The sequence below is a fragment of the Sciurus vulgaris genome, assembly GCF_902686455.1.
Source record: "Sciurus vulgaris genome assembly, chromosome: 10".
NCBI lineage: Eukaryota > Metazoa > Chordata > Mammalia > Rodentia > Sciuridae > Sciurus > Sciurus vulgaris.
Genome location: NC_136470.1, coordinates 100,299,768 through 100,325,718, shown reverse-complemented (window position 1 = coordinate 100,325,718; position 25,951 = coordinate 100,299,768). Strand labels below are relative to the sequence as shown.

At 31.5% G+C, this 25,951-nt stretch overlaps 1 protein-coding gene and 1 long non-coding RNA gene across 2 annotated transcripts in view; one reads left to right on the top strand and one right to left on the bottom strand.

The window, feature by feature from the left end:
* The window catches only part of LOC306670514, a 1,027,288-nt gene that overhangs the window by 266,632 nt on the left and 734,705 nt on the right, over positions 1-25,951 (bottom strand). The window lies entirely within an intron of this gene.
* ECT2 (epithelial cell transforming 2) overlaps positions 1-25,951 on the top strand; it is a 75,308-nt gene that overhangs the window by 28,340 nt on the left and 21,017 nt on the right. Inside the window, exons 14-21 of the mRNA XM_079155128.1 lie at positions 5,511-5,630; positions 11,967-12,035; positions 13,127-13,237; positions 13,895-13,991; positions 15,818-15,899; positions 20,820-20,898; positions 21,051-21,170; positions 25,148-25,286. Of these exons, the coding sequence (XP_079011254.1) occupies positions 5,511-5,630; positions 11,967-12,035; positions 13,127-13,237; positions 13,895-13,991; positions 15,818-15,899; positions 20,820-20,898; positions 21,051-21,170; positions 25,148-25,286 (817 nt within the window). The remainder of the gene's footprint in view (positions 1-5,510; positions 5,631-11,966; positions 12,036-13,126; positions 13,238-13,894; positions 13,992-15,817; positions 15,900-20,819; positions 20,899-21,050; positions 21,171-25,147; positions 25,287-25,951) is intronic.

Below are 25,951 nucleotides of genomic sequence, written 5' to 3'. Positions count from 1 at the left end.
TACTTCAGATAGAACACTAATTTCCAGAATCTATAAAGAACTCAAAAAACTCTACACCAAGAATACAAATAACCCAATCAACAAATGGGCTAAGGATATGAACAGATGCTTCACAGAAGAAGATCTACAAGCAATCAACAAACATATGAAAAAATGTTCACCATCTTTAGTAATAAGAGAAATGCAAATCAAAACTACCCTAAGATTCATCTCACCCCAATTAGAATGGCAATTATCAAGAACACAAGCAACAACAGGTGTTGGCGAGGATGTGGGGAAAAAGGTACACTCATACATTGCTGGTGGGGTTGCAAATTAGTGCAGCCACTCTGGAAAGCAGTGTGGAGATTCCTTAGAAAACTTGGAATGGAACCACCATTTGACCCAGCTGTCCCACTCCTCGGGCCTATACCCAAAGGACTTAAAATAAGCACACTACAGAGATACAGCCACATCAATGTTCATAGCTGCTTAATTCACAATAGCCAGACTGTGCAACCAACCTAGATGTCCTTCAATTGATGAATGGATAAAGAAACTGTGGTATATATATATATATATACACACACAATGGAATATTACTCAGCTATAAAGAATAATAAAATTATGGCATTTGCAGGCAAATGGATGAAATTGGAGAACATCATGCTAAGTGAGATAAGCCCATCTCAAAAAAATAAAGGACGAATGATCTGGCTGATAAGCGGATGATGACACATAATGGGGCGTGGGAGGGGGGCAAGAATGGAGGAAGGATGGACTGTATAGAGGGAAAAGAGGGGTGGGAGGGGTGGGGGTGAAAGAAAAATAACAATGAATCACACATCATTACCCTATGTAATTGTATGATTATGCAAATGGTATGCTGTTATTCCATGTACAAACAGAAACAACATGTATCCCATTTGTTTACAATAAAAATAAATTAAAAAAAAAAAGCTTAGTATTGGCACCGAAACAGGCATGAAGACCAATGGAATAGAAGACACAGAGACAAACCCACATAAATATAGTTATCTCATACTTGATGGGTGCCAAAACATACATTGGACAAAAGATAGCCTTTTTAACAAATGGTGCTGAGAAAACTGGAAATCCATATGTAGTTGAATGAAATTTAACCCCTATCTCACCCTGCACAAAACTCAACTCAAAGTGGATCAGTGAACTAGGAATTAGACCAGAAACCCTGTACCTGCTAGAAGAAAATGTAGAACCAGCACTCCAAGTGTTGGCTTCCTTAACACTACTCCTAAAGTGCAAGAGGTGAAACCGCAAGTCATTACAAAGCTTCTTCACAGCAGAGGCAACAATCAAGAGCATGAAGAGAGCCTCCAGAATGGGAGAAAATCTTTGCCACCTGCTCTTTAGGTAGGATGGCTCCTCAGATTGGGTGTTTATATCCAGGATATACAAAGAACTCAAAAAACTTAACTTAAAAAAAATACCCAGTCAATAAATAGGCAAAGGACTTAAGTAGATATTTTCTAATATTAGTAATTTGTGTCTTCTCTTCTTTTCTTAGTTACTCTGGCTAGAGAATTATTGATTTTATCGATCTTTTCAAAGAACCACCTTCAAGTTTTTTTGATTTTTTTTTTTTCTGAGTTCTTATCGTCAATTTCATTGATTTCTGTTCTAATTTTTATTTCTTCTGTTTATTTTGGATTCAGTTTATCTTCACTTTCTAGGGGAAGCTTAAATTACTGATTTTATATCTTCAATTTATGGATAACTGACTTCATATGTTTCTTTTAAAAAAAATAGTAATAACTCTTAACCTTCCATTAGTTCCTTACTATTTATAGTGTACTTTTTTTCTCTCTGTTTGTGTGTGTGTCTGTTTTACTTCTACTCAGTCCCTTCTGTGTTTTTGTGTGTTGTTACGGTCATTCATTTTACTTCTATATATGTTAAGAGCCCAAAATTACATTATTGTTGTTGTGCTTGCTTTGCAAGAACAATTAACCTTTTAAATTTTTAGTTTTTTGGGGGCGATGTACAGTTCTATGAATTTTAACACATGGAGATTCGTGTAACCACAATTAGATTACATAACATTTTCTTTCACTCAAACCTCCTTGATGCTGTTTCTTTATAAGTCACACCCTTGTCCCTCACCCAGCCAATCTTTTCTCCATCATTGCAATTTTTATCTTTTTTGAGAAAATCATATAAATGCAATCTGTATGTCATACGACCTAATGAGACTGGCTTTATATATATATATATGTAATTGTTTTTCAGTTGTAGATGGACACAATACCTTTATTTTATTTATTTTTATGTGGTGCCAAAGATTAAACCCAGTGCCTCATGTGTGCTAGGCAAGTGCTCTACTACCACTGAGCTACAACCCCAGCCCTGGCTGCTGCTGCTGCTTTACATTTTTTTTTTATTAGAACACTATAATTTATGTAATATTTGAGTTCATTTTTACAAAATTGTACATGCCAGGAATTCAATTCCAATTTCCACGCTCCACTTTTTCTTCCCTTCCCTCCCCTTATTCTCCCTCCTCTATTTTATGAAGCTTCCTTTCTTCTACATATACATAAAGGTGATATTCCCTTTGATGCCTTTATATATGAATATAAGAAAATTTTGATAAATTCATTCCATTTTTCTTTCCCTTCCTTCCTCACTCTTGTTCTCCTTCCTCTGCTTCCTTCACTCATCTTCCCCATGTCTATGATATCAGATCTCCTTACCAACTTCTTTCCCTTGTCTTTCTCTAGCTTTTACATATGAAAGAAAACATTTGACTCTTGATTTTCTGAGTCTGGCTTGTTTCATTAAATATGGTTTTCTCCATTTCCATCCATTTGCTGGTAAATACCATTATTTCTTTCTTCTTTATGGCTGAATAGAACTCCATTGTGTATCTGTACCACATTTTATTAATTCATTCATTTATTGACAGGCATCTGGGTGATTCCATAATTTGGCTGTTGTGAATTGTGCTGCTATAAACATTAAAGTGATTGTATTGCTAGAGTATGCTTATTTTAGATCTTTTAGATAAGTAACAAGGAGTGGGATAGCTGGGTCATGTGGTTGTACTGTTCCTAGTTTTTTGATAAATTCATACTGTTTTCCAGAGTGGTCATACTAATTTGCCGCCTGATACTGGCTTCTTTCAACTTTGGACAGTCATCAGCTTGTACTTACCAACAATTTGTCCTTTTCATTGCTGAGTACTGCTCCATTTTAGGGATAGAGGATTTTATCTCTTACTGAGTAGTGTTCCAATGTAGGGATATATGATTTTATCTTTTGATTCATTAGAGGACATTTGTGTTGTTTGGCAATTTTGAGTAGAGCTTTTATCAACATTTGTGTACAGTTTTATATGAAACATAAGTTTTTATTTCTCTTGGGTAGATACCCAGGAATGGGGTTGTTGGATCATTTGGTAAGAAATGTTTAACATTTTTAAGAAACTGATAAATTTTTTTCAGAGATGCCATACAGTTTTGCATTTTGACCAGCAATATATGATAGTTCCAATGCTTACATCCTTAACAGTGCTTTCAAGGATCAGTTCTTGTCTCCGTGTTTGCCCATCTCCCTTCCCCACCCCTTTGCTGGGGATTGAACACAGGGACAATTTACCACTGAGCTATATCACTAGCTCTTTTTTTATTTTGAGACAGGGTCTTGCTATGTTGCCAATACTGGCCTTCAACTTGTAATCCTTCTGCCTCAGCCTCTCAACTAAGTAGATGGGATTATAGGAGTGTGCCTGTGTACCTGGCCAGTATCAGTATTTTTTTATTTTAGCATTTTATTAGGTATGTGGTGGTATCTCATTGGGGCATTAGTTTTCATTTCCATAATGAGTAATGATCTTGAACGTTTATTCTTATACTTCTATATCTATTTTTGTAAAACTATTCACTATTTTTTTTTCCTATTTTTAAATTGGACTGCTTCCTTCCTGAATTTTTAGAATTCTTTATGTATTTTGAATATTAGTATTCAATAGAATTCTTTATGTATTTTGTCAGTTATGTGATTTGCAAATATTCATAGTCCATAGCATGTCTTTTCGTTTTGTTAAATGTCTTTTTGCTGAGAAAGTTTTACATTTTTATTAAATTTATGTGTCTAGTTTATGACTTTTTTCATTTATAGATCATGCTTTTGAGCTAATGTCTAAGAACTCTACTTTAACCTAAATCATGAATATTTTTTCTTCGTTCTTTTCTAAATGTCTCGTAGTTTTTAGGTCTCTGAACCATTTTGAGATAATTTTTGTATAAGATTATTTAGGGGCTGGGGAGATAGCTCAGTTGGTAGAGTGCTTGCGTTACACGCACAAGTCCCTGGGTTCGATCCCCAGCACCGCAAAAAAAAATATAAATAAATAAATAAATAAATAAAAGATTATTTAGGCCGATGTTCATTTATGACTATGTCGAATGGTGTTCTAATACCGTTAATGATTATTCTCCTTTCCTTCCATTGAATTGTTTTGCACCTTTCCCAAAAATTACTAGGCCATATTTGTATAGGGTGTGTTTTTTCTTTTCCTGACCTTAATTCTATTCCATTGATCTATATGTTTTTTTTCCCCAAATGTTTTTCCTTTCACCATTACCACACGGTCTTGAATAGCATAACTTTGTAATAAGAAGTTTCTTTGCATTTACGAAGAAATTTTTAGGATTATGTTTTCTATATCCTAAAATGTTCCCGATTGGCATTGTGTTAAAATTTGTAGATCAATTTGTAGGAGGATTGACATTTTTACTGGGTTGAGTCTTTGAATCTTTGACTCTTTGTCTTTATTTATTTAACTCTTCTTTGATTCCTTTCATCAACTTTCTGAAGTTTTTAGAATTGTTTGTGTCTTGTGATATTTAATTAAGTATGTTGTTACAAATGTTACTGCTTTTAAATTTTGTTTGCAGCTTGTATATTACTAGTATATATAGATAAGGTGTATTTGTTGTGTATATATACATGTCTGCCCTTGTATCCTCAGCCTCTCTAAATACGTTTATTTCTTTCTGGAGAGTTTTTCCTTTTGTATTTTTGAAATTGATACAACCAACAACATGACACAAATAGATCTTCCAGCATCAAATTCAGTTTTTCCCTAGATCAAGTTTTTATACTACAATTTCTAAAACATTTAATTCTTATATTAAATATATGTCTGTAAATAATTGGTTATTGTTTTTTTCTTTATATTGAATAAAGTAGTAGAATTATTATCAATTTAAATTTCATTTCATGAAACCATGATAAACTTTTACGAATTTCTAATGTAAGATAACATTTCCTGACAAAGGTGTATACACACACACACACACACACCCACACATAAGTATATAAGTGAGTGAATATAAATGTTATGAGAAAAATGTCTCAAATTTAGGGAGAGTATTTATTATCATTATTTTTCTTTCATATCAATATCTTGTCCCTCCTTACCACCATCTATATGATATCTTTTGTTCCTTTTCCTCCCATCTATTTAAACTAGACCTTTCTTCATTCAGTTATTTCAGGTACCCTTGGAAGAGGAAGGACAGCGTGGTGGGCCTATTCTTGCACCAGAAGAGATTAAGACTATTTTTGGTAGCATCCCAGATATCTTTGATGTACACACTAAGATAAAGGTAAATTTGAATCCATTAGGTTGATAGTATTTCTTTTTTCTTTTGGATAGAGTGTATTATTTATGATTTTTTAAAGTTATTTATGATTAGATAAATAAGTTTTGTATTAAAAACTTATTTCTCATTTGTTCTTTGAATAGTTGCTCCTTTGTTCTAGTTTCTCATTAATGTTTGTTGTTTATCTTTGATTTCAGTTAATACTAAAAATAGGAGTTAAGGCTTTATGAAATCTTCTCTATAGAAACGTGGTTCCTAGTACTGATTTTCTTACTTTTCTACTGTCATTATTCTTGGGTTATACATCCCAAGTTTGCTTTGCTTGAGTATTTTGAAAATAAATGAAGCTGTAAGGGACCTAGAGGTCATTTAATTTATTTCTCAGTTTAGGCTGATGAATGCCAAACCATGTAAGGATGGTATTATTTTCTTCTTAAACATTTTCCTTCGATGAAGAATTCCAGGATTTTCAGATGTCAGTCTCTTATAGTAAAGCAATTTTGGGGGTAGGTTTAGCTGAACTTTTTTTTTTTTTTTTTTTTTTTTTGAGAGGTTTCACTGTGTTGCCCAAGCTGGTCTTAAACTCCTATGATTTAGTGATCCTCCTACCTCAACTCCTCAGTACCTGGGACTATAGGCATGCTTTGCCACTCCTGGCATGTTGAACTCTAGGTTAGCTTTGTTTCTCTTATTTTTCCTGATAATTTGAGTGAAACTGATTAATTTTCTCCTCAAAACATCCCATATTAATGTTCATTCTGTATTCTAATTAAAGGATCAAACTGGATTATAGAATGTTTTTCAAATACATTAAATTGCTTTTTTTTTTTTTAGTGTACATTGTAAGCAAAAATATGAAAGATTTTTAAGTTAGTAGGAGTGTAGTTTTATCAAATGCCTACATTTTATCAAAAATCCTCAGCATATTTCAGTTAATGGCTAGATCTAAGGGGAACTCTGAAGAAATCTTTATTTGCTTAAAAAGCCATAGAGTGTCTAGCTGGTTATCTTTATTTCCAGTTACAATTCTTACCATGAAGAGGAGAATATTTTTGGAATAACTTTGTTTCATAAGATTCACTGAAAGTCAAAATATTTTTTCACCTTGGTGTTCTGTCACTAATATGTGGACCAGTTTGAATTTGATCAATCACTTAGCTAGTTGGTGTGTAAGTTCACTTGTAATACAAAATGTTATGCTTTTAGGTGTACAAGATCATAATTTGGTGGTAGCGGGGTGGGCTTTTTGCTATGTTTCCCTGGTTGGCCTTGAAATTGCTATCTTCCTACCTCAGTCTCCCAAGTACTGGGGATTATAGGAGTGTACCACTACTCGCAGCTAGGATCATAATCTTTTTGTTAATGATTGAACTACATCCCAGCCCTTTATTTTATTTATTTTAAAAATTGAGACAGGGTCTGTCTGATTTGCTTAGGGCCTTACTACGTTGTTCAGGCTGGCTTTGAACTTGGGATCCTCCTGCCTTGTTCTCCTGCCATGCTGGGATTACAGGTGTGTGCCACACCCCCAGCACTGGATTATATCTTGTTTTTTTTCCTATTTTATTTTGTGGTACTGATGATTGAACTCAGGGATGTCCTACCATTGAGTTACATCCCCAGGCTTTTTTTTTTTTTAATTTTAATTTTTTTTAATTGTAAACAAATGGGATACATGTTTCTCTGTTTGTACATGGAGTAAAGGCATACCATTTGTGTAATCATAAATTTACATAGGGTAATGTTGTTTGATTCATTCTGTTATTTTTTTCCTTCCCCCCCTACTCCTTCCACCCCTTTTTTCCCTCTATACAGTCCTTCCTTCCTCCAGCCTTTTAAAAAAAATTTATTTTGAGACATGTTCTAAGTTGCCATGATTGACCTTGAACTGTGATCCTTTTGCCTCGGGCTCCCTAGTAACTGAGATACAGGCATGTGCCCCTATGCCCAGCCTAGGATATAATCTTAATTCCAAAAATCATGTTCTCTGGTTTGTTAGAATTTTTAAAATCATTATCTCTCTTTAGTTTTCTCATGTGTTATGTAATTCTTTAGGATTCTTCTGTAAGGTTAAATTATCAATACTTCAACTGTAAGTTTTCTTTAACTGACTTTAGATTTGTTCACATTTAAAAAATTTAAAGCCTATGTTCTTTTCTATTGTGAAGCAGTATGTCCTTCAAGTATTTGTAAAATCAAGAGAACAGAAAAAAGAGTAGAAAATAACTATAGTCTCATTACCCAAATATGCCTAAAATTTTGTTTATTTTTTTTTCTTTCCTTTTCATTTATAACATTTTTTCCTTTTTTTATGTTTTGGTACTGGGGATTGAACTCAGAGCCTTTTTACCCATAAGCCACATACCCAACTCTTTTAATTTTTTGTTTTGAGACAGGGTCTCACTAAGTTGCTAAGGCTGGCCTTGAACTTGTGATCTTCCTGTCTCAACTTCCCAAGTACTGGGATTACAGGCATGTGCTACTGTGCCTGGCTCATTTTTTTTCTTTTAAATGTAGCCAGTCATTTACTGAATATTCCCTCATTTGTTGTGCAAGAAGCTGATGTTATTGTTGTCTACATCTTATACATACGAGAGTGCTATATACAGAGATTTAATAATTTTCCAAAGTTAATCATCTAATAAACATTAGATCCAGTATTTGAATTCTTATTTGTCTACCAGTACACTGGCACTGTGTGTGTGTATGTATCTATAGCTATATGTCCATTCTGTAGTCTTTTGTGCTTTAAGAAGATACCATTAGATTACATTGGCAGAACTATAAGTATTTTCTGTTTTATATCACAGTATGTTCCTTACTTTATATTAAATATTTATGTAGGAAAATAAAGCTAATAAGCTTATTGAGCACTACTATCTGTTTGGTATTCTTCTAGGTGCTGTACAAGTATTAACTTATTTAATCTTCTGTGAGGTAGGAATAATTGCTATCCTGATTTTTCAGAGTAGGAAATTAAGTTACATAGAGGTTAAGAAACTGGTCAAGATCATAAGACTAACAAGCCCTAGAGCCAATATCTAATTCTTGATAGTTGACCCCAGAATCCACTACATTTTATGGCTCCCAGGCTAGACTTATATATAATATTTTTCTTTTTTCTTTCAAGTGCAATTTTGAATATGTAAGCTTTCCTAGTTCTTATAGTTTTTTTTTTTACTTTGAATTCAATTTTATGCTATGAAAACTTTTTACCCTTTTTTAAAGTTTCCGAATGTGCTAATATAAGACAGTGGTTTATTATTTGGTCTCAGGATCCCTTTTTGTTTGTAAAAATTAAGAAACTTTTGTTTATTTATTTTGTGGTGCTGGCATCAAACTAAGGGTCTTACGTGTGCTAGGAAAGCTCTTTGTTACAGAGCTACAGCCCTCACCCTGTGTGGATTTTATCTATTGGGATTAACTTTATTCAAGATTAAAAAAAATTTTAACTAGATGCAATGATTTTTGATGACTTTATTGATATATATTTTACTTGTCTTTAAATTCACCTATTTAAAATGTGCAATCTAATTGTTTGAATAACTTTGCCAAATGGTATAACTATCACCATAAATCCATTTTTGAAACATTTTGACTCTCTACCCCTAATACAATCTCTCATCCCCATTTATAGTTAATCCCCATTGCTAACCCCAGCCAACCATTAATCTTTCTACAAATTTGCCTTTTCTTGGATATTTCATGTAAATGCTTTTATGTAGTTTATGGCCTTTTAGGTCTTGCTTCTTACCATGTTTTTCAGATTTGTATGTGATGTTTATGTTACTATAGTACTTTATTTCTTTTTATGACAAGAGAATGTTTCATTATATTCATCATGAGATTTTTTTTTTTTTTTTTTTTAATTCATTTACCAGTTGATGCACGTTTAGGTTATTTCCAAGTTTGGACGATTATGAATAATATTTCTGTGATCATTGTTTGCAAACCTGAGTAGATACTTAGAAGGAGAATTACTGGATCTAATGGTAATTTTATATTTAAGATTGTGAGAAACTGCCAGCATTTCCCATTATTTTGTTTTCATTCCTTTAATTTCCACATTCTCATCAATACTTAGTATTACCTTTATTTTTCTAAGTTATAATAATCTTAGTGATGAAGTAGAATCTCTTTATGGTTTTAAATGGCATTTCCTTAATGATTAATGACATTGAGTACCATTTTACATGCTTTACTAGCAATTTGAATATCATCTCTTTTTTTTTTTTTTTGCGGTACGAGGGATTGAACCCAGGGCCTTGTGTTTGCAAGGCAGGCACTATACTGACTGCTATCTCCCCGGCCCCTGTTGCTCATTCTTCGATTGGGTGTTTTTTTTTTTCCCCCTTCTTATTGAGTTGTAAGCATTCTAGGTAAATTCTTGATACAAGTTCTTTTAAAGTACAAAGTTTTAAATGTTGATTAAATTCATTTAAGAAGTTGTGCCTAAACTAAGATTTTAAAGATATTCTCTTGTATTTTCTTCTAAAAGTTGTTTGCTTTGAGGTGAGGGCTTTAAGTTCATCTTTTTTTAATGTAGGATATCTAATTTTAAAATATATTGATTCATTTAAAATAATAATAGATTATATGGTTATATAAATAACATATTCTTTATGAAAAACTAATTTTCAAACCAAAATTGGTTATTGAGAAGAGTGGTTATATTTTACCTTGTATTTTATTTACTATCTGGCTTAATAGAAGACAGATTCTCATATTTGCTTCTGTATTCAGTCTTTTGGAATATCACATGTCATGTAGCATCTAGAAAACTGTATACTTGTAAGAGAATGAGAGTGAAAAAGTCAAATAATTCTTTAGTATTACAACATGAAAGTAGTTCTTATCTCATGGATCCCACTGAAAATGTTTCCTAGGGTTCTTTTTTTGGGGGGGTATCAGGGATAGAACTCAGGTTCACTTGACCACTGAGCCACATCCCCAGCCCTCTTTTTTATTTTATTTAGAGACTAGGTCTTCCTGAGTTGCTTAGCACCTTGCTGTTGCTGAGGCTGATTTTGAACTCTTAAATCCTCCTTCCTCAGCCTCCCGAGCCACTGTGATTACAGGCATGTGCCACTGCGCCCAACTTCTAGGCTTCTCTGGGTGACATGTTGAGAACAACTGGTAGAAGAGTTTGTTGATTGATTTTTACCTTAAAATCACTTAAAATTTTAATTTAGGTAACATCATTTCTTGGCATCTCATTTAATCATTTAATTTGTTTTATTATAAAGCTTTTAAATATTTTCTGAATTTTTGCAAGTATGTAATATTTTAGAATGGCTATGAGGAATTTTGTAGACCAGGAATTAGCAAACTATGGTTCATGAACCAAATCCAGCCTGATCTTTTTTTGGTAAAGGGAGTCTTTTTAGAACATAACCATGTTCATTTGTTCATATATTGTATATGCCTGCTTTACTCTACAGAGTTGAGTAGTTGTGACAGAAACCATATAGCCTACAAGCCTTAAAATATTTACCATCTGGATGGGAAGAGGGAAGTACAGTGAAATGATCTGACCTAACTTTCCTAGGTACAGAATGTACTACAGTGAATCTTACCTTCGTATATTTATAAGGCACTAATTTTTTTTTTTAAACTATAAATAGCAAGAAAATCAATAGAGTAGAAGAAAGGGAAAGGGGAAATATTATTGAATTAGAGCAAATTATATTCCATGCTTATATATTTATTTAAAAATGAACCCTAACATTATATGTAACTAAAAGGATCTAAAAATAATAAATAAAATATTTACCATCTGACTCCTTTAGTAAAATTTGGTCACCTTATAGTTTGCAATTTTTTGGCTGCTTTTGGGGTTTCAACCCAGGGTCTTGCACATGGTAGGCAAATTCTCTATGACTGAACTACATACATGTTCAGATTTTTTAAAATTCTATTTTGAAACAGGGTCTTACTAAATTGCCCATGCTGGGCCCAAGGTTGGGATCCTTTTGCCTTAGCCACCTGAGTCTCTTGGATTATAGGTGTGTTAACCTTGTGTTAATTTATGTTAAGTAAGATGCTTCAGCAGCAGGATTAAATGTAGTTTTCTAATTAATAGCACCACCAATTATTTTTATAGTTAATAAGAAAAGATTGAATGTGATAACATTAAGAAATTAAGGTTTTGTCTTATTGACTTGATGCTATTTATAATTTCTTAATTATTTTTCAAAGGATAATTTCTTTGTAGCCAAAAAATTTATTGATCAGAAGAATGAAATATTGTACATTAAGTTTAAATGTTTTGTGGAATGTTTTTTCCCAATAAGGTGGTGTCAAGTTTGATTTTAAATATTTCGATTTGTCCTATTTCAGGATGATCTTGAAAACCTTATTATTAATTGGGATGAGAGTAAAAGCATTGGTGACATATTTCTTAAATATGTAAGTTTATATTTTCTTTCTTATTTTAAATTTTCAGATTGAAGTATCATTAAGGACTGGCAAGGAAGGAAATTTACTTTTTGAAATGTGAGATGTTTTAAAACTTTGACATGATAATGTTTGTAACATATTGGAATTTTTCTTGGAGTCTAGCATGCTTTCTGTGTATGACTTAACACAAGATCATTATTAGAAGAACAAAAATTATTGCACTGCACTAGGTTTTACTTTATGTTAAATTATTCACTCTTTGTAATGGTCACAGATTCATGAGTTTTTGAAAACCAAGTTTTTATCATTTTCTCTTCATTGATGTCACTTTTGTTTGTCATTGTTTCTGTTTCAAGGTTTCTAATGAAACCTTCTTTCAGAGTAAGAGCACCCTTGCTTGTTTATAAAATAATTAATTTTGATGAGGTGCTGTGAATAGGATTTACTGTATAAATTGGTTTCCTTTTCTTTGAATAGGAATTATAAGTCATTGCCTTGAGTACTGGAACATGTACTTTTGTTTTTTAAGGCCTCTCTTTAACTTCCTTCCTTACCATATAGTCTCTTAGAAGTTTTTTTTCTGGTTGATTGAGAATTCAAATATGCAAATGACAACCACATATCTTTTTGATACCTATTTGTCTCCTCAATCAAGATAGTTTTCTTTTACTTATTTGCATTTTTGGGTAATATAATTGATCTTTTAATGGTGGTTTGGAATCATCAATGAATGTATGCTTTTAGGTTCTGTGTAGATCAGTTCTCATTTCTTTCATACATTCTAAAATTTGTGGAAGTTTTAAAGTTTTCTTATGTTTTTGTAGGTATGGTAAGATTTAAAATACTTTTGCTTCTTTTTGGGTTTTCATTTACTTTTCAAAAAGTTTCTAAAACTACAAGTTGATGTACTTTGTTTAGCTATATACTCTACTGGGAAGTTTAGTAGATGAATTTCTGGTTTTAATTTGTGAATAAATTTATTTAAACAGTTTTTCTTTACATCCAAGATGTCAGATAGTGACTGGATTATTTGACTTTGAATTTCATTGTCTAAGAGTGATGTGCATAACAAATTAATGATTCTTTTCCCTTGTTCCTAGTCAAAAGATTTGGTAAAAACCTACCCTCCCTTTGTAAACTTCTTCGAAATGAGCAAGGATACAATTATTAAATGTGAAAAACAGAAACCCAGATTTCATGCATTTCTCAAGGTAATTTTCATTTCTTTCAAATAAAAATCTGAGAATCATTTCTGAAGGAATTCATTAAAATAAATAAATTATAGCTTAAGTAAAATTGCAAACATACAAGAGCACCTTAATGTTGCCTGTTAATTATAGTTGTACATATAGGTGACAAATGATTTTAGTTTCAGAAGATTTGATATATTAAGTAGCAGAGCCCAAAAGTTAGAATGGCAAATGAGGATGTTGTATATGGCTGTTTAAAAAGAAAAGAATTATACATGTTTTAGCTCTCAAAACACCTAGAGATTTTCCAGTGAGACTTTGTTTTGTCTTTAATGATTGCCTTTCTTCACCAGTGCCTTATTTGTTTATCTAATGTATTAGCATATTTAACATTTCAAAACTTTTTCCGTGTTTACGATATAGATGTAAGAGTAAATTAAGATAGGATATGTAGGAGATTATAGAGGAACTCATTTAAAAGATGTTAACCTTTGCTGGCCAAGAGGTAATTTCAGGTCCTGGATGATTATTTATCCATTGTGATCTGCCAGAGATCCCATGTCTTCTACATTAGTTCTTATCAGGGACTATTATGATCAAATGTAATCTAATAAATGTAGAATGTTAATTTTTGAAGAAAACTTTAAAAACCTTAATGAATAAATTAATTCCTTTCAGATAAATCAAGCTAAACCAGAATGTGGACGGCAAAGCCTTGTCGAACTTCTCATTCGACCAGTGCAGAGGTTACCCAGTGTTGCGTTACTTTTAAATGGTACTTGTCTGAACTGTTTCCAGATTATTTCACATATTTTCATCAAATTGTTTTTTCTAAACAGTTGAAATTCTTCTTTTCAGATTTTCTTAGACTTGAGCATTGACATTTATATATCTTTTATATAGAAAACATCTTGATGGATAACCTTAAAAAACATTTACAAATATTGGGAAGATTTTGTATCTCAGGAGCTATAGCCTGTCAAGGGAGACAGACACATGAATAACAGTGAGAGAGAAGGATAACAATAGAGAAAAAACAAAACAAAAATACAGATGCTACAAAAATTAAGTTTAGCTTGAAATGCTTTATTTGTTCTGATATCATTTATGTCAACCAATATTTTACTCTTTTTCCACTTAAAAATCTTTTTGTATTTCCTAATTTTGTGTCACTAATTCAAAATCAATTTGTATTCAGGTACCACAAAATTCACCCACAAAATTAAAAGGCAAAAGATGATACATATGTCCCAAGTTTTTAGTCTTTTTCTGAATTTAAGTTAAATTCTTTATATTATCCTTTTTTATCTTTCCTTAGATTGTTCAGTACACTCTTGAAAGCTATATCTGTTTATTTTAGAACTGTAGATATCTGTAGAAGACAGTTGGATAGCAAAAATTTTTTTATGAATAAATTTTGCCTGTGGTTAAAAAAAATGTATGTACATGAGTGTGAATGTGGGTGTGTGTACATATATATATATATATATATATATATATATATATAGTTTATTCTTTTACATTTAGCAGACTAAATTAGTACTTTTTTGGGTAGTGTCAGTTTTTATTACAATTTTAATTTTTTTGGTTTATAAAATTTCTTCTTTTCCGCATTTTTTAATTAATACATTATAGTTGTTCTTAATGGTGGGATTTGTTGTTATATATTCATACATGTACCCAGTATAACAATATAATTTGACCAGTATCATTTCCCAGTATTTCCTTTTTATTACATTTTTAAAAATTAAAGTGTAAAAACTAAATTATAAACAAAAATCTATAATAAAAAATGTTGATTCCTAAGTTTATAGTAATTTGTACAGCAGAGAAGGGAGCTGGTTTTGTTGCTGTTTCATCTATATTTTTTTCTATAAAATATTTTGGTTAGTAAGAAGTATAGTACTGACTTTAAAAAAATTGATGATTTTTGTTTCCATTTTGATTATCTAATCTACTTGAGAACTACCAGCTTATGAAATTTTCTCCCCCTGTTTAAAGCCTATCCTATTTTAAGGATTATAATGTCAGTATATAAACAAATCTTCCAAGTTTCCCAAGCTGTGATTTTTTTTTTTTTCTGATTTGTATATCTCATTTTTGTTGCATTAAGTACTTGTAGAAATTTATCAAATGTTATCATGACTAAAATGAATGTGATACAGCCTTTTGTCTATTATTCCACATTAAAGATTGGGTGGATATGGTATGAGATTGAAGATAGATGTGGTAAGAATGTGCCAAAGATGGCATAGGGAACACAGAAAGGAACCTAAGAGTATGAAGACTCAGTATGTTAAGTATGAACCTCTGCTAGAAGTCCCCAGGTGTTAATAGAAGATAACTGAGACAGCAGGATAAGAAAATCAGTATCACATATTCTAAAACTTTAGCCAGTAAAGAAGTATGGAAACCTGTTTGGTAAGTATAAGGAGAAAACTTCTTAGGAAATATTGCTTAAAACTTTTTTTGTTAAAGTGAAGGTTAGGTGTTATTTTTTAAAACAATCAGATAATATCAAGATTGACCACATTTTTAAGTCTTAAATCGGAAACCACTGAATTTTTTAAAATTATGAAACAAGCCATTTTATTTTTGCAGATCTTAAGAAGCATACAGCTGATGAAAATCCTGACAAAAGTACTTTGGAAAAAGCTATTGGATCACTAAAAGAAGTAATGACGTAAGTGCATTATTTCAGTTTTTTATTTTATAGAATGGAATTGATATGTTAGTCATAAATAGAAGAGTATCAGTAACAAATTTTTATGAACTAATAACTAATTTTTTTTTAAATGGTATAGCTGCACATTAAAATGAGAAGAGGCTGGGGATGTAGCCCAGCTTGCCTAGCATGTGCAATGCCCTGGGTTCAACCCTCAGAACTGCAAAACATAAATAAATTTAAAAAATAAAAAGATGAGCTGAATACATTGATTAATCAAAACATTTGTTTCTGAAACTGAACGATTATGTGTAGAGAGAATAATGGTTTAGCAACTTAAAAATGTTATAAATGCTCAGACATTTTCCTCACATCCTTCCAGTTATGTTATAGCATGTGTTGTCTTATTAATGAACTGCCCAGATGTCAACAGAAGTTTGACCATGGTAAATTTTAAAAAAGTTCATAATATTTCTATATTTTTTGTTTCTTACCTAGAATTTTATGGAATTAAATTGGCAGTGCCATATTGATTAGAGATGTATTACAGTCCAAACTCAAGGAAATTGATTTGAGGGGCTTCATATTAAACTGAGGCTGTTGACTATAGGTCTAAATTGGAAAACAGGTGTGATCAGAAATGATGTTTTCTATTATGATTAGAGTGGAAAAATCTTGCCATTATCTGTTTTACTTCATGAAAGGCACTTAAACTCTTTGAACTTTATACATGAATGTATTTAACAGATTTAATTAAATGATTTCTGTGATTGCATGAGGTTCTTATTTATGAAATCATTTATTAGAATGTTTGCAAAGGAGGGTTGGGGATGTAGCTCAATGGTAGAGTGCCTGCTTAGCATGCATGAGACCTTGGGTTCAATCTCTAGTACTGAAACAGAAAGAAAGTAAAGGAAAAAAGAAAGAAATACTTGGAAAGGAGCTCTTAGAAAGAAACTTTACTAGCTTTAAAGAGAGAGTCCAGGTGGAACTCTTTATTTTTCACTTATTTGAGAGAATAATTGTCAAATTAGCTAATACCAGCTTCTGTTGTTGCTGAAAGGATTATGTATTTTAAAAATTTTTTCGGTATTGTCTTTTTTTAATGTTTTCACCCACCAGCCTTCATACTTTTGATTTGTTATCCTGTAGTCAGGATAACAATTTTGAGGCTATGATGATGATAATTCTCTTTTTTTCAACAAATTTAAAGTACTATACTACATATTATTTGCTTTGGTTCTTTCAATAAGCTTTTATGAAATTGGAAGTTATCATTTATGTATTTTCACAAAAGAGAAAACTGTAAGGCTGTTACTTGCCCAGTTTGCCTGTTTAATGTATAGAATACTCTATTAGCTTATGCTATTTGTTATATTATGTATAATATTTGGTAAACAGACTATAAAGTAATAAGTTACTATTAATAATAGGTATTGTAGTGGTGAATAATCCAATCATTTGTCTAGTGGTCTCCTTTATAATAGTGTCAAGATGGCTGTTAACAGGGATAAGCTGAATCAGTAAGACAAATAATTTAAAAAATTCCTTTCTCTTTTAACAGTTTTTGAGCTTTCCGAGAATTTATGAATATTTTTAATATATTCTTATTCTTAAGTGCCTTGCTCATAGGTTTTCAATTACTATTGAATTATAAGAGCTTTTTTAGTGTTAATTTGTTATGTTGATTTATAAACCTTGTGGAATTTGACCAGATCTAAATTCTTGAACATTTAGTCTAGGCATTAAATGCTTATTATGGTTCATTGAAACCACCGTAATCTGTCAGGTAAAGGAAGTAATGAGACAGCACAAAAGCTGTCAGGTAAAGGGAGTAATGAGACAGCACAAGATCTGTCAGGTAAAGGAAGTAATGAAACAGCACAATTTACTAGTCTTTGTCTTTAAGTAAACCCAAAACACTTGCTAAAATTCAGTTCCGACAATGTTAGTAACATATGCTTTACTTATAAATAGATTTTGTTGTAAGTTTCTAACAACTTCAGTATGCCCTTTTCCCTATCAAACTATATGTTTAAAATGTAGTTTGATTAATTTTGGTATACATACTCCTATGAAACCATCACCACAGTTCAGGAAGTTTCCATCACCCTCTAAATTTACTCATGCCCCTTGGTAATAGATGCCTTGGTAGTAGTTCCCCTTCTTTTGCCTCTACCTGTCCCTCACATCCCAAGGCAATCATTGCTCTTCTCTCTCTTCCTATAATACACATTTTCCAGGATTTTATCTAAACCAAATCATGTGATTTATTCTCCTTTTTATGGCTTTTTTTTTTACTCAGTGTATTTTGAAATTAGTATTTATTCTTAGATCATTCACTTTTATTAATTTGATACCATTATCCATGATTGCATTGATAGACATTTATTGTTTCCAGTTTCTGGCTATTAAAAATGAAGTTGCTATGAATATATGTGAACAAGTCTTTTTATGCACATATGCTTTTATTTTTCTTGGATAGGTTGCTAGGAGTAGCAGTGGCTAGGTCAGGTAGTTGATGTATGCATAACTTTTTAAAGAAACTCTCCAAGATGATTGTATTATTTTACATTTCCGCTATGTCTCAGTGTCTTTGTTAACCCTCATTTTAGTTAGTCATTTTAATTTGTAGCATTCTAATGGATGTATAGTGGTTATCTCATTGTAGTTTTGATTTGCATTTTCCTAATGACAAAGGATGTTGAACACGTGCTTATTTACTATAAGATTTTCTTCTTTGGTATTATGTGCATTGAAATTTTTTGTCTGCTCTTTTTTAATACGGATCGTGTTCTTAAAATTAAATTTGAGATTTCTTTATACAGTATTTCCTGGTTAAAAAGTTTTTATAGATGTGTAATTCGTGATTTTTTTCTAGTCTTTTTTTTTTTTTTTAACAATTTTTTTCTTTCAAAAAACGAGTTCTAGATTTTGAAGTGTAATTTATTTATTTTTTTATAGACAACTTGCATATTATCTAAGAAAATCTTCGTCTAATCCAAGGCCACAAGAACATTCTCCTGTTCAAGATTTTCCATTTTAGTCTTTCCATAAAATCGTTTAGATCTATGATGCATTTTGAGATAATTTTTGTAGATGAGGCAAAGTATGGATCACAGTTTATTTTTTTTAAATATGGAAATCTCTTTTAGCAATATTTGTTGAAAAGACGATCCTTTCTCCACTGAATTGCTTTTGTACCTGAAATGTAAGGGTTTATTTTTGGACACTCAGTTCATTGATTAATAGATCTATCCTTATACCAGTTCCACAGTCTTGATTTCTGTGTCAAAGGGTTTGAAATTGAGAAGCGTGGATCCCATGTTCTTCGTTCTTTTTTTTCAAGATTGTTTTTGCTATTCTGGGTCCCTTGAATTTACATATGGTTTTTAGGATCATCTTGATGGTTTCTGAAAAACAATAATAATTAAAAAAAAAAAACAGTGGCTAATTTGAATATGGATTTGATTTAATCTGTAGATCAGTTGGGTATTTTAGCAATATTAAGTAATCTATGAACATTTATTTCCATGTATTTAGCTAATTCTTTAATTTCTTTTTTTAAAAAGTGTTTTTATTAGTTGTTGATGGACCGTTTTTTAATTTGTTTATATGCAATGCTAAGAATTGAACCTAGCGCCTCACACATGCTAGGCAAGTGCTCGACCTCTGAGCCACAACCCCAACCTTACTTCTTTAATTTATTTTTAACTATGTTTTGTAGTTTTCAGACTGTAAGTTCTTCATTTCTTTTGTTAAACATAAATTTCTTAGGTTTTACTGTAAACGAGGATCCATGTCATCTATAAATTAAGATAGTTTTACTTTTTCCTTTTCAAGGTAGATGTTTTTTTTTTTTTTTTCTCTTTTTCCATTTTAGAGCCTGATTGCCCTGGCTAGAAGGTGTAGGACAAAGTAGAACACTAGTGGTGAGAGTGGACAGCTTATCTTAAATCTGATTTCAGGAGGAAAACATTCATTTTTTTCACTGTTAAGTATGATGGGGGTTTACACAGATATATTTTATCAGCTTGCAGAAGTTGTAGTTTGTTGAATATTTATGTCATGAAAGGGTGTTAAATTGGTAAATACTTTGTCTTTTGAGGTGGATTTTTGTCCTTTGTTGACAATGTTGCATTTTCTGTTGAGTCAGTTTCTGTGGTTTGTCTTTTTAAAAATTTGCCCTGTATACCTAAGTGATTTAATTTGTTTCAATGCAGTTGTTCATAGAGTTCTATATTCTCTTATTTCTATAACATCAGTAGTGATGTCCAGACTTTATTATTGCTGATTTTACTCATTTGATTTTTTTTTTTCTCTTGGCCCATCTAGCTGAAAGTTTCAATTTTGTTGATCTGTTCAAGTGTTTTATTTTATATCTTCATTAATTTCCACTCTAATCTTAGTATTTCTTTCCTTCTGTTTGCATTAGGTTTATTTGTTCTCCCACCACCCGCTCTTATGGTAGAAGGTTATATTACTGATTTAAGTGTCTTGAAAACCTTGTTTCTTTATATTTTGACTGGTTTTTCAGTTGTTTCAGGCAGAATGATAAATACATTCTCTTCTATTTCATCTTGTCTGTAAGCAGTGATTTTAAGATTATTTCAAGAAATGATTAGCATATGACCTGGGAATGACTTGCATGAAGCCTTAATTGAACTTATATTTAGAATTCAAAATTTTTTTTAACCCCAAAATTTGTGCAAGTTAAAGAAAATGTATAACATATATATAGTACGTATTCTAGCAAAGCATACTTTTTAAAAATGATTCTATGGAATAATGTAACAGTATATTTTAAAGAAATATTTAAACTCATTTCACTCACCAAAATTAAGAGATTCACATGAAATTTTTGTGACATGTGACATAGTCATATTCTGATTTCCAATTCTGCTTTCAAAGCTTTAAAAGTAACTTTTAATTTTTTAGGCATATCAATGAGGATAAGAGAAAAACAGAAGCACAAAAGCAAATTTTTGATGTTGTTTATGAAGTAGATGGATGCCCAGTAAGTATTTTTTGATGGTTGTCAATTTATTTTCTCTTTCTTGTTAATAAGTTTTGATGTAAGCAAAATCTTGGCAGCACTTTCATTTAACATACAGCTTTTAAAAAATTACTTAATACCAAGTGATGTCTTACTATTTCCCATCTGTACAGGCTAATCTTTTATCTTCTCACCGAAGCTTAGTGCAACGAGTTGAAACAATTTCTCTAGGTGAGCAACCCTGTGACAGAGGAGAACAAGTGACTCTCTTCCTCTTCAATGACTGCCTCGAGGTAAAGTTATATTTAACACATATAATAACACTGCACACTACTGTCTTTTGTGACTTCCCTGAACATTTAAAATCAAGCTTCAATTGAAGTAGAATTTAGAAGTTTGAAGTAAGTCCAACTTAATCACTTTTTCAAAAATTGAAACCAGTTATTGATTTAATGTAATAGAATACATTTAGAATAAAGTCTAATATTAATAAGTAAAATGAATTTCTGTTACTTCAAATCTAAGTCCAATGAAAATTTAATTATTGCCATGCAAATAAATGCATAGGTCAAGAATTTTGGGAACTTCTTGTTTTTATGTATACTTGTTCAAGATTCACAAAAGTTCTTCTTTTTTAAATTTAAGTAGATTTTTCCAGTAGAGATAAAATCAATGTTTTGTTGAAGAGAGAGAACTTAATAGAGATATTATAAATTCCTTATTATCCCTTTATTTTTCAAATTAGTGGGTTTTGCAGTGAATGAATGTTTAGTGTATCAGATGGCATGTAATGATACCAGTTCTAAAATTTTCATATATCCTAATTAATTTTTTCCCCATACTGCTCTCATAGGAAAATTGAATTATCTTTGTGTATGTTTTTTTAATTCTTTTTATTTTCATTCTTTTAATATGTATTTTTACACAACTATACAGTCTAGCAAAGGATAAAAAGGAGTGCATTTTTTTTCATTTTTTTTTTGGGGGAAACTAATTTTTTTTATATTTATGTTTTATTCAGCTCTTTGAATTAGATATCATGTGCAAACTTGTGAATTTTTAAAAATTTTTTTAAATCTTTTAAAATTTTTAAATTTATTTTTATTGTAAACAAATGGGATACATGTTGTTTCTGTTTGTACGTGGAGTAACAGCATACCATTTGCGTAATCATACATTTCCATAGGGTAATGATGTTTGATTCATTCTGTTGTTTCCTTCCCCCACCCCTCCCACCCCTCTTTTCCCTCTATACAGTCCCTCCTTCCTCCATTCTTGCCCCCTTCTCACCCCCCATTATGTGTCATCATCCACTTATAAGTGAGATCATTCGTTCTTTGTTTTTTTGAGATTGGCTTATCTCACTTAGCATGATCTCCAATTTCATCCATTTGCCTGCAAATGCCATAATTTTATTATTCTTTATAGCTGAGTAATATTCCATTGTATATATATACCACAGTTTCTTTATCCATTCATCAATTGAAGGACATCTAGGTTGGTTCCACAGTCTGGCTATTGTGAATTGAGCAGCTATGAACATTGATGTGGCTGTATCTCTGTAGTATACTGATTTTAAGTCCTTTGTGTATAGGCTGAGGAGTGGGATAGCTGGGTCATATGGTGGGTCCATTCCAAGTTTTCTAAGGAATCTCCACACTGCTTTCCAGAATGGCTGCACTAATTTGCAACCCCACCAGCAATGTATGAGTGTACCTTTTTCCCCACATCCTCTCCAACACCTATTGTTGCTTGTTTTCTTCATCTTTAAAGAGAATGTTCATTTTGATGAAACAGACATTGATAAGAGGACTTGCTTGACTTCTTTTTTTAACTGGGTAACTTTCCGTTGTCTCATCAGAGCAATTGGTTTTCTTTCAAGTCTCACCCCAACATTTTATCCTTTTCTGCTTTACACTCTTGAAGTGCTGCCTTTTTATACCATGTACATTATTATTTAAAGTATAAAATACAGGGAGTCTTAGAGAAAAAGCCATGCATAAAGCAGTTACAAGTGCAATAAAACCTTACCAAAATTCACTTGTATTAAATACAGAGTTTTGTTATTTTGAGATTAATGAAAAATATTTTCATTAGATTGGTAATGTTACAAAAAGTATAAAAGTAACATTACAGGGGGCTGGGGAGATAGCTCAGTGGGTAGAGTGCTTGCCTTGTAAGCAAAAGGCCCTGGGTTCGATCCCCAGCACCCAAAAAAAAAAAAAAGTAACAACATTACAAACGCCATATACAATTGACCATATCCTAAAGTAAGAAAATAAAAAAATCATGGGGCACAGGTAATTCTGAACTATATGTCTCCTGCATAATAAGAATTTTAGCCTGCAGTACTTTTGAAAACAAGGGCTAAGCAAAGAAATCAATTTTAATCATATTGTATATGAATTTACATTACCATGGCATTTTACTTTACATACTCTCCATACTTATATTCATTTGCTTCTATTAAAGCATCTTAGGTTTTTCCTGTTCAACTCCCTAGTCCACCTGACTCTATTCCAGTCCATTTTGCATTTTACCCCTCTTGTTCTTGGTGAGCAATGACTCAATTTAAATGTTTTGATCTTAATTCTCTTCACAGTCTTCTGTAGCAGCCTCATTGAAGTTCCTTGTACTTCAGTCATGCCATGACTCATCCTTTGTAGCTTCCAAGTCCTTAGCATCTCACTTCCCTGCTAGTGACTTTTTGTTTGACTCCCTTTTAAGTTCTCTGTCCCAGAATCATTTTTATAGAAACTGATCTATTTATAAATAACATTAAATTTGGACTTTAAAATTCTTACTCCTAAGTAAATTCTTATTCTTTAATTTGTTTTAGAAAAATAAAACACTTAGCAAATTTGAAATGAAAATATGCTACTTTCTTAACATGATTAAAAACCTATAGTATACATCATACAAGTTAGAAGTAGTGACTGTAGGTAAAAATATATGCTGTGTTCTCTTTGACGGGTAATATTTTTACTGAAATAAATTTTGGATTTAAGGATACATTTTCCTTTATATATTTTATCTGTGTTTTGTATATTTTATCTATTTTTTACCTCAATTTATTAACACTTGTATCATTAATATTAATACTTGTCATTGCTTTTCTTTTTAAAACATAAATCTTAAAATCATTTAATTATTCTGCTTAGCCAAATTTAAAAATGTATTCAACTCTTACAGTGGAAATAATTATTTTAAGTCTTTACTTTTAAGTCTTTACTTATATAAGTGAACCTTTAATATTTGATATGTACACTTGTTGTGTAGTATAGACATTTTTCATATTTCTGCTTCATTGTGAATATGATATACTGATTAGTTTTGGTTTTGTTCATTAGCCCCAACACAAAGTATTACATTTTCAGCTGTATTTCATCATATTCATGATGATCAATCAAAAGCCAAGAAACTTAATCACAAATCATTTTATGTTAATATCTTTTAGTATAGAGGAGCTTTTTTTTTTTAAAGGCAAAATAATACGTAAGACTTTCATGGAAGTGAAAAAACAAAAAAACATGTAGACTTTATAAAATTCATAAAACCTCAGTATATCATGAATCACAAGGTCTTTTCTGATTTTGCTCTTATCTTCTCCAGTGTTACCTTACTTAACTCTTCTTTTGTGTGAGTACCTGGTTTAGGTAAAGTTGTAGCCTAACACAGCACCTTGAATTTATAATTTGCATCATTTGTTTAATGCATTGTTTGATTACTTTAATTCCCTTCCCAGTAGTATATAAATAATAATGAGAACAGGAACCATTTGTGTTATTTCTTCTGTGTTATTCAGTTAGTACATAGGATCTGAGATATTATAAATTCTGCTCTTAAACTGAAATTAATGATCTTTTGACCTTAAGACAGAGATCTCAAGAGCACCTGTTCTCCTTCTTCTGAACTCACAGCCTTTTATTCAGTGTTCCATCATTCTTTCATAATATTGCTTCTCACCATGTTTCTTGTTCTTTCACAGCTCTAGGATTTTTTTCCACATACCCGATCCCTTGGCCTATTTTTTTTCTGACTTTTGAACACTTCTCAAATGTGAGCTTGTCTGCTACTCAATTGCATGTAAGATTTTGTCACAAAGTAGTTCTGCTTCTTATCAGATAGTAACGCTGGAATGACTAATAATCAGATTAGCTGTACATGGATTTGTGTGATTAGTGCTATTTTTAAGTATTTGGCCTCAGTTTTTGTTCATATTATTAATGATTTTTTTTTTTTTTTTTTTTTTTAAATTTTCTGTAATCAGATAGCAAGAAAACGACACAAAGTTATTGGCACTTTTAGGAGTCCTCATGGCCATGCCCGACCTCCAGCTTCTCTTAAGCATATTCACCTAATGCCTCTTTCTCAGATTAAGAAGGTGCTGGACATAAGAGAGACAGAAGGTATGCTCATTTATCTTATTAGCTAGATAAAAATAGTTTATATTCTTTGGAGATTTAATTTTCTTCTGCGTGGTTTTCTTTTTGTGTGTGTGTGGTACTGACAGTTTAACCCTAGGTCACTTTACCTGTGAGCTACATCCCAGCCTGTTTTTGTTTTGTTTTGTTTTTATTTTGAGATAGTCTTACTAAGTTGAGAAGGCTGGCCTTGAACTTGGTTCCTCCTGTTTCAGCCTCCCAAGTTACAGGTTAAAGGATTATAGGTGTATGCCACTACACTTAGCTGTATTTTTGTTTTCTAATTGATGTATTATCTTTCAGTATAGATGGTCAGTTTGGTAAAGTAATTGTTCCTGTACCTCTTTCTGAACTCCATTTGTAGAAAGAGGTTTAATTTTTAATTTTTTTTTTCTTTAATGACAGTGAACCTCAACCTATAGGATATCCTACTTCTAGTGGTTAAACTATCTTATTTCCACGTTGAAATTTTTTAAAAAAATTTCTTCAGAATTTAGAAGAAATCACCAGTCAATGCTTCATATCTTAATACCTCCCCCAGTGCCAGTGGCTATGTATAAGATATGGGTTGGGAATAGGTGTGTGTGAAGTAAATATGCTAGAAGTAACTAGAAGACTTGACATGAGGTCAAATATGTGTTAGTCAGCTT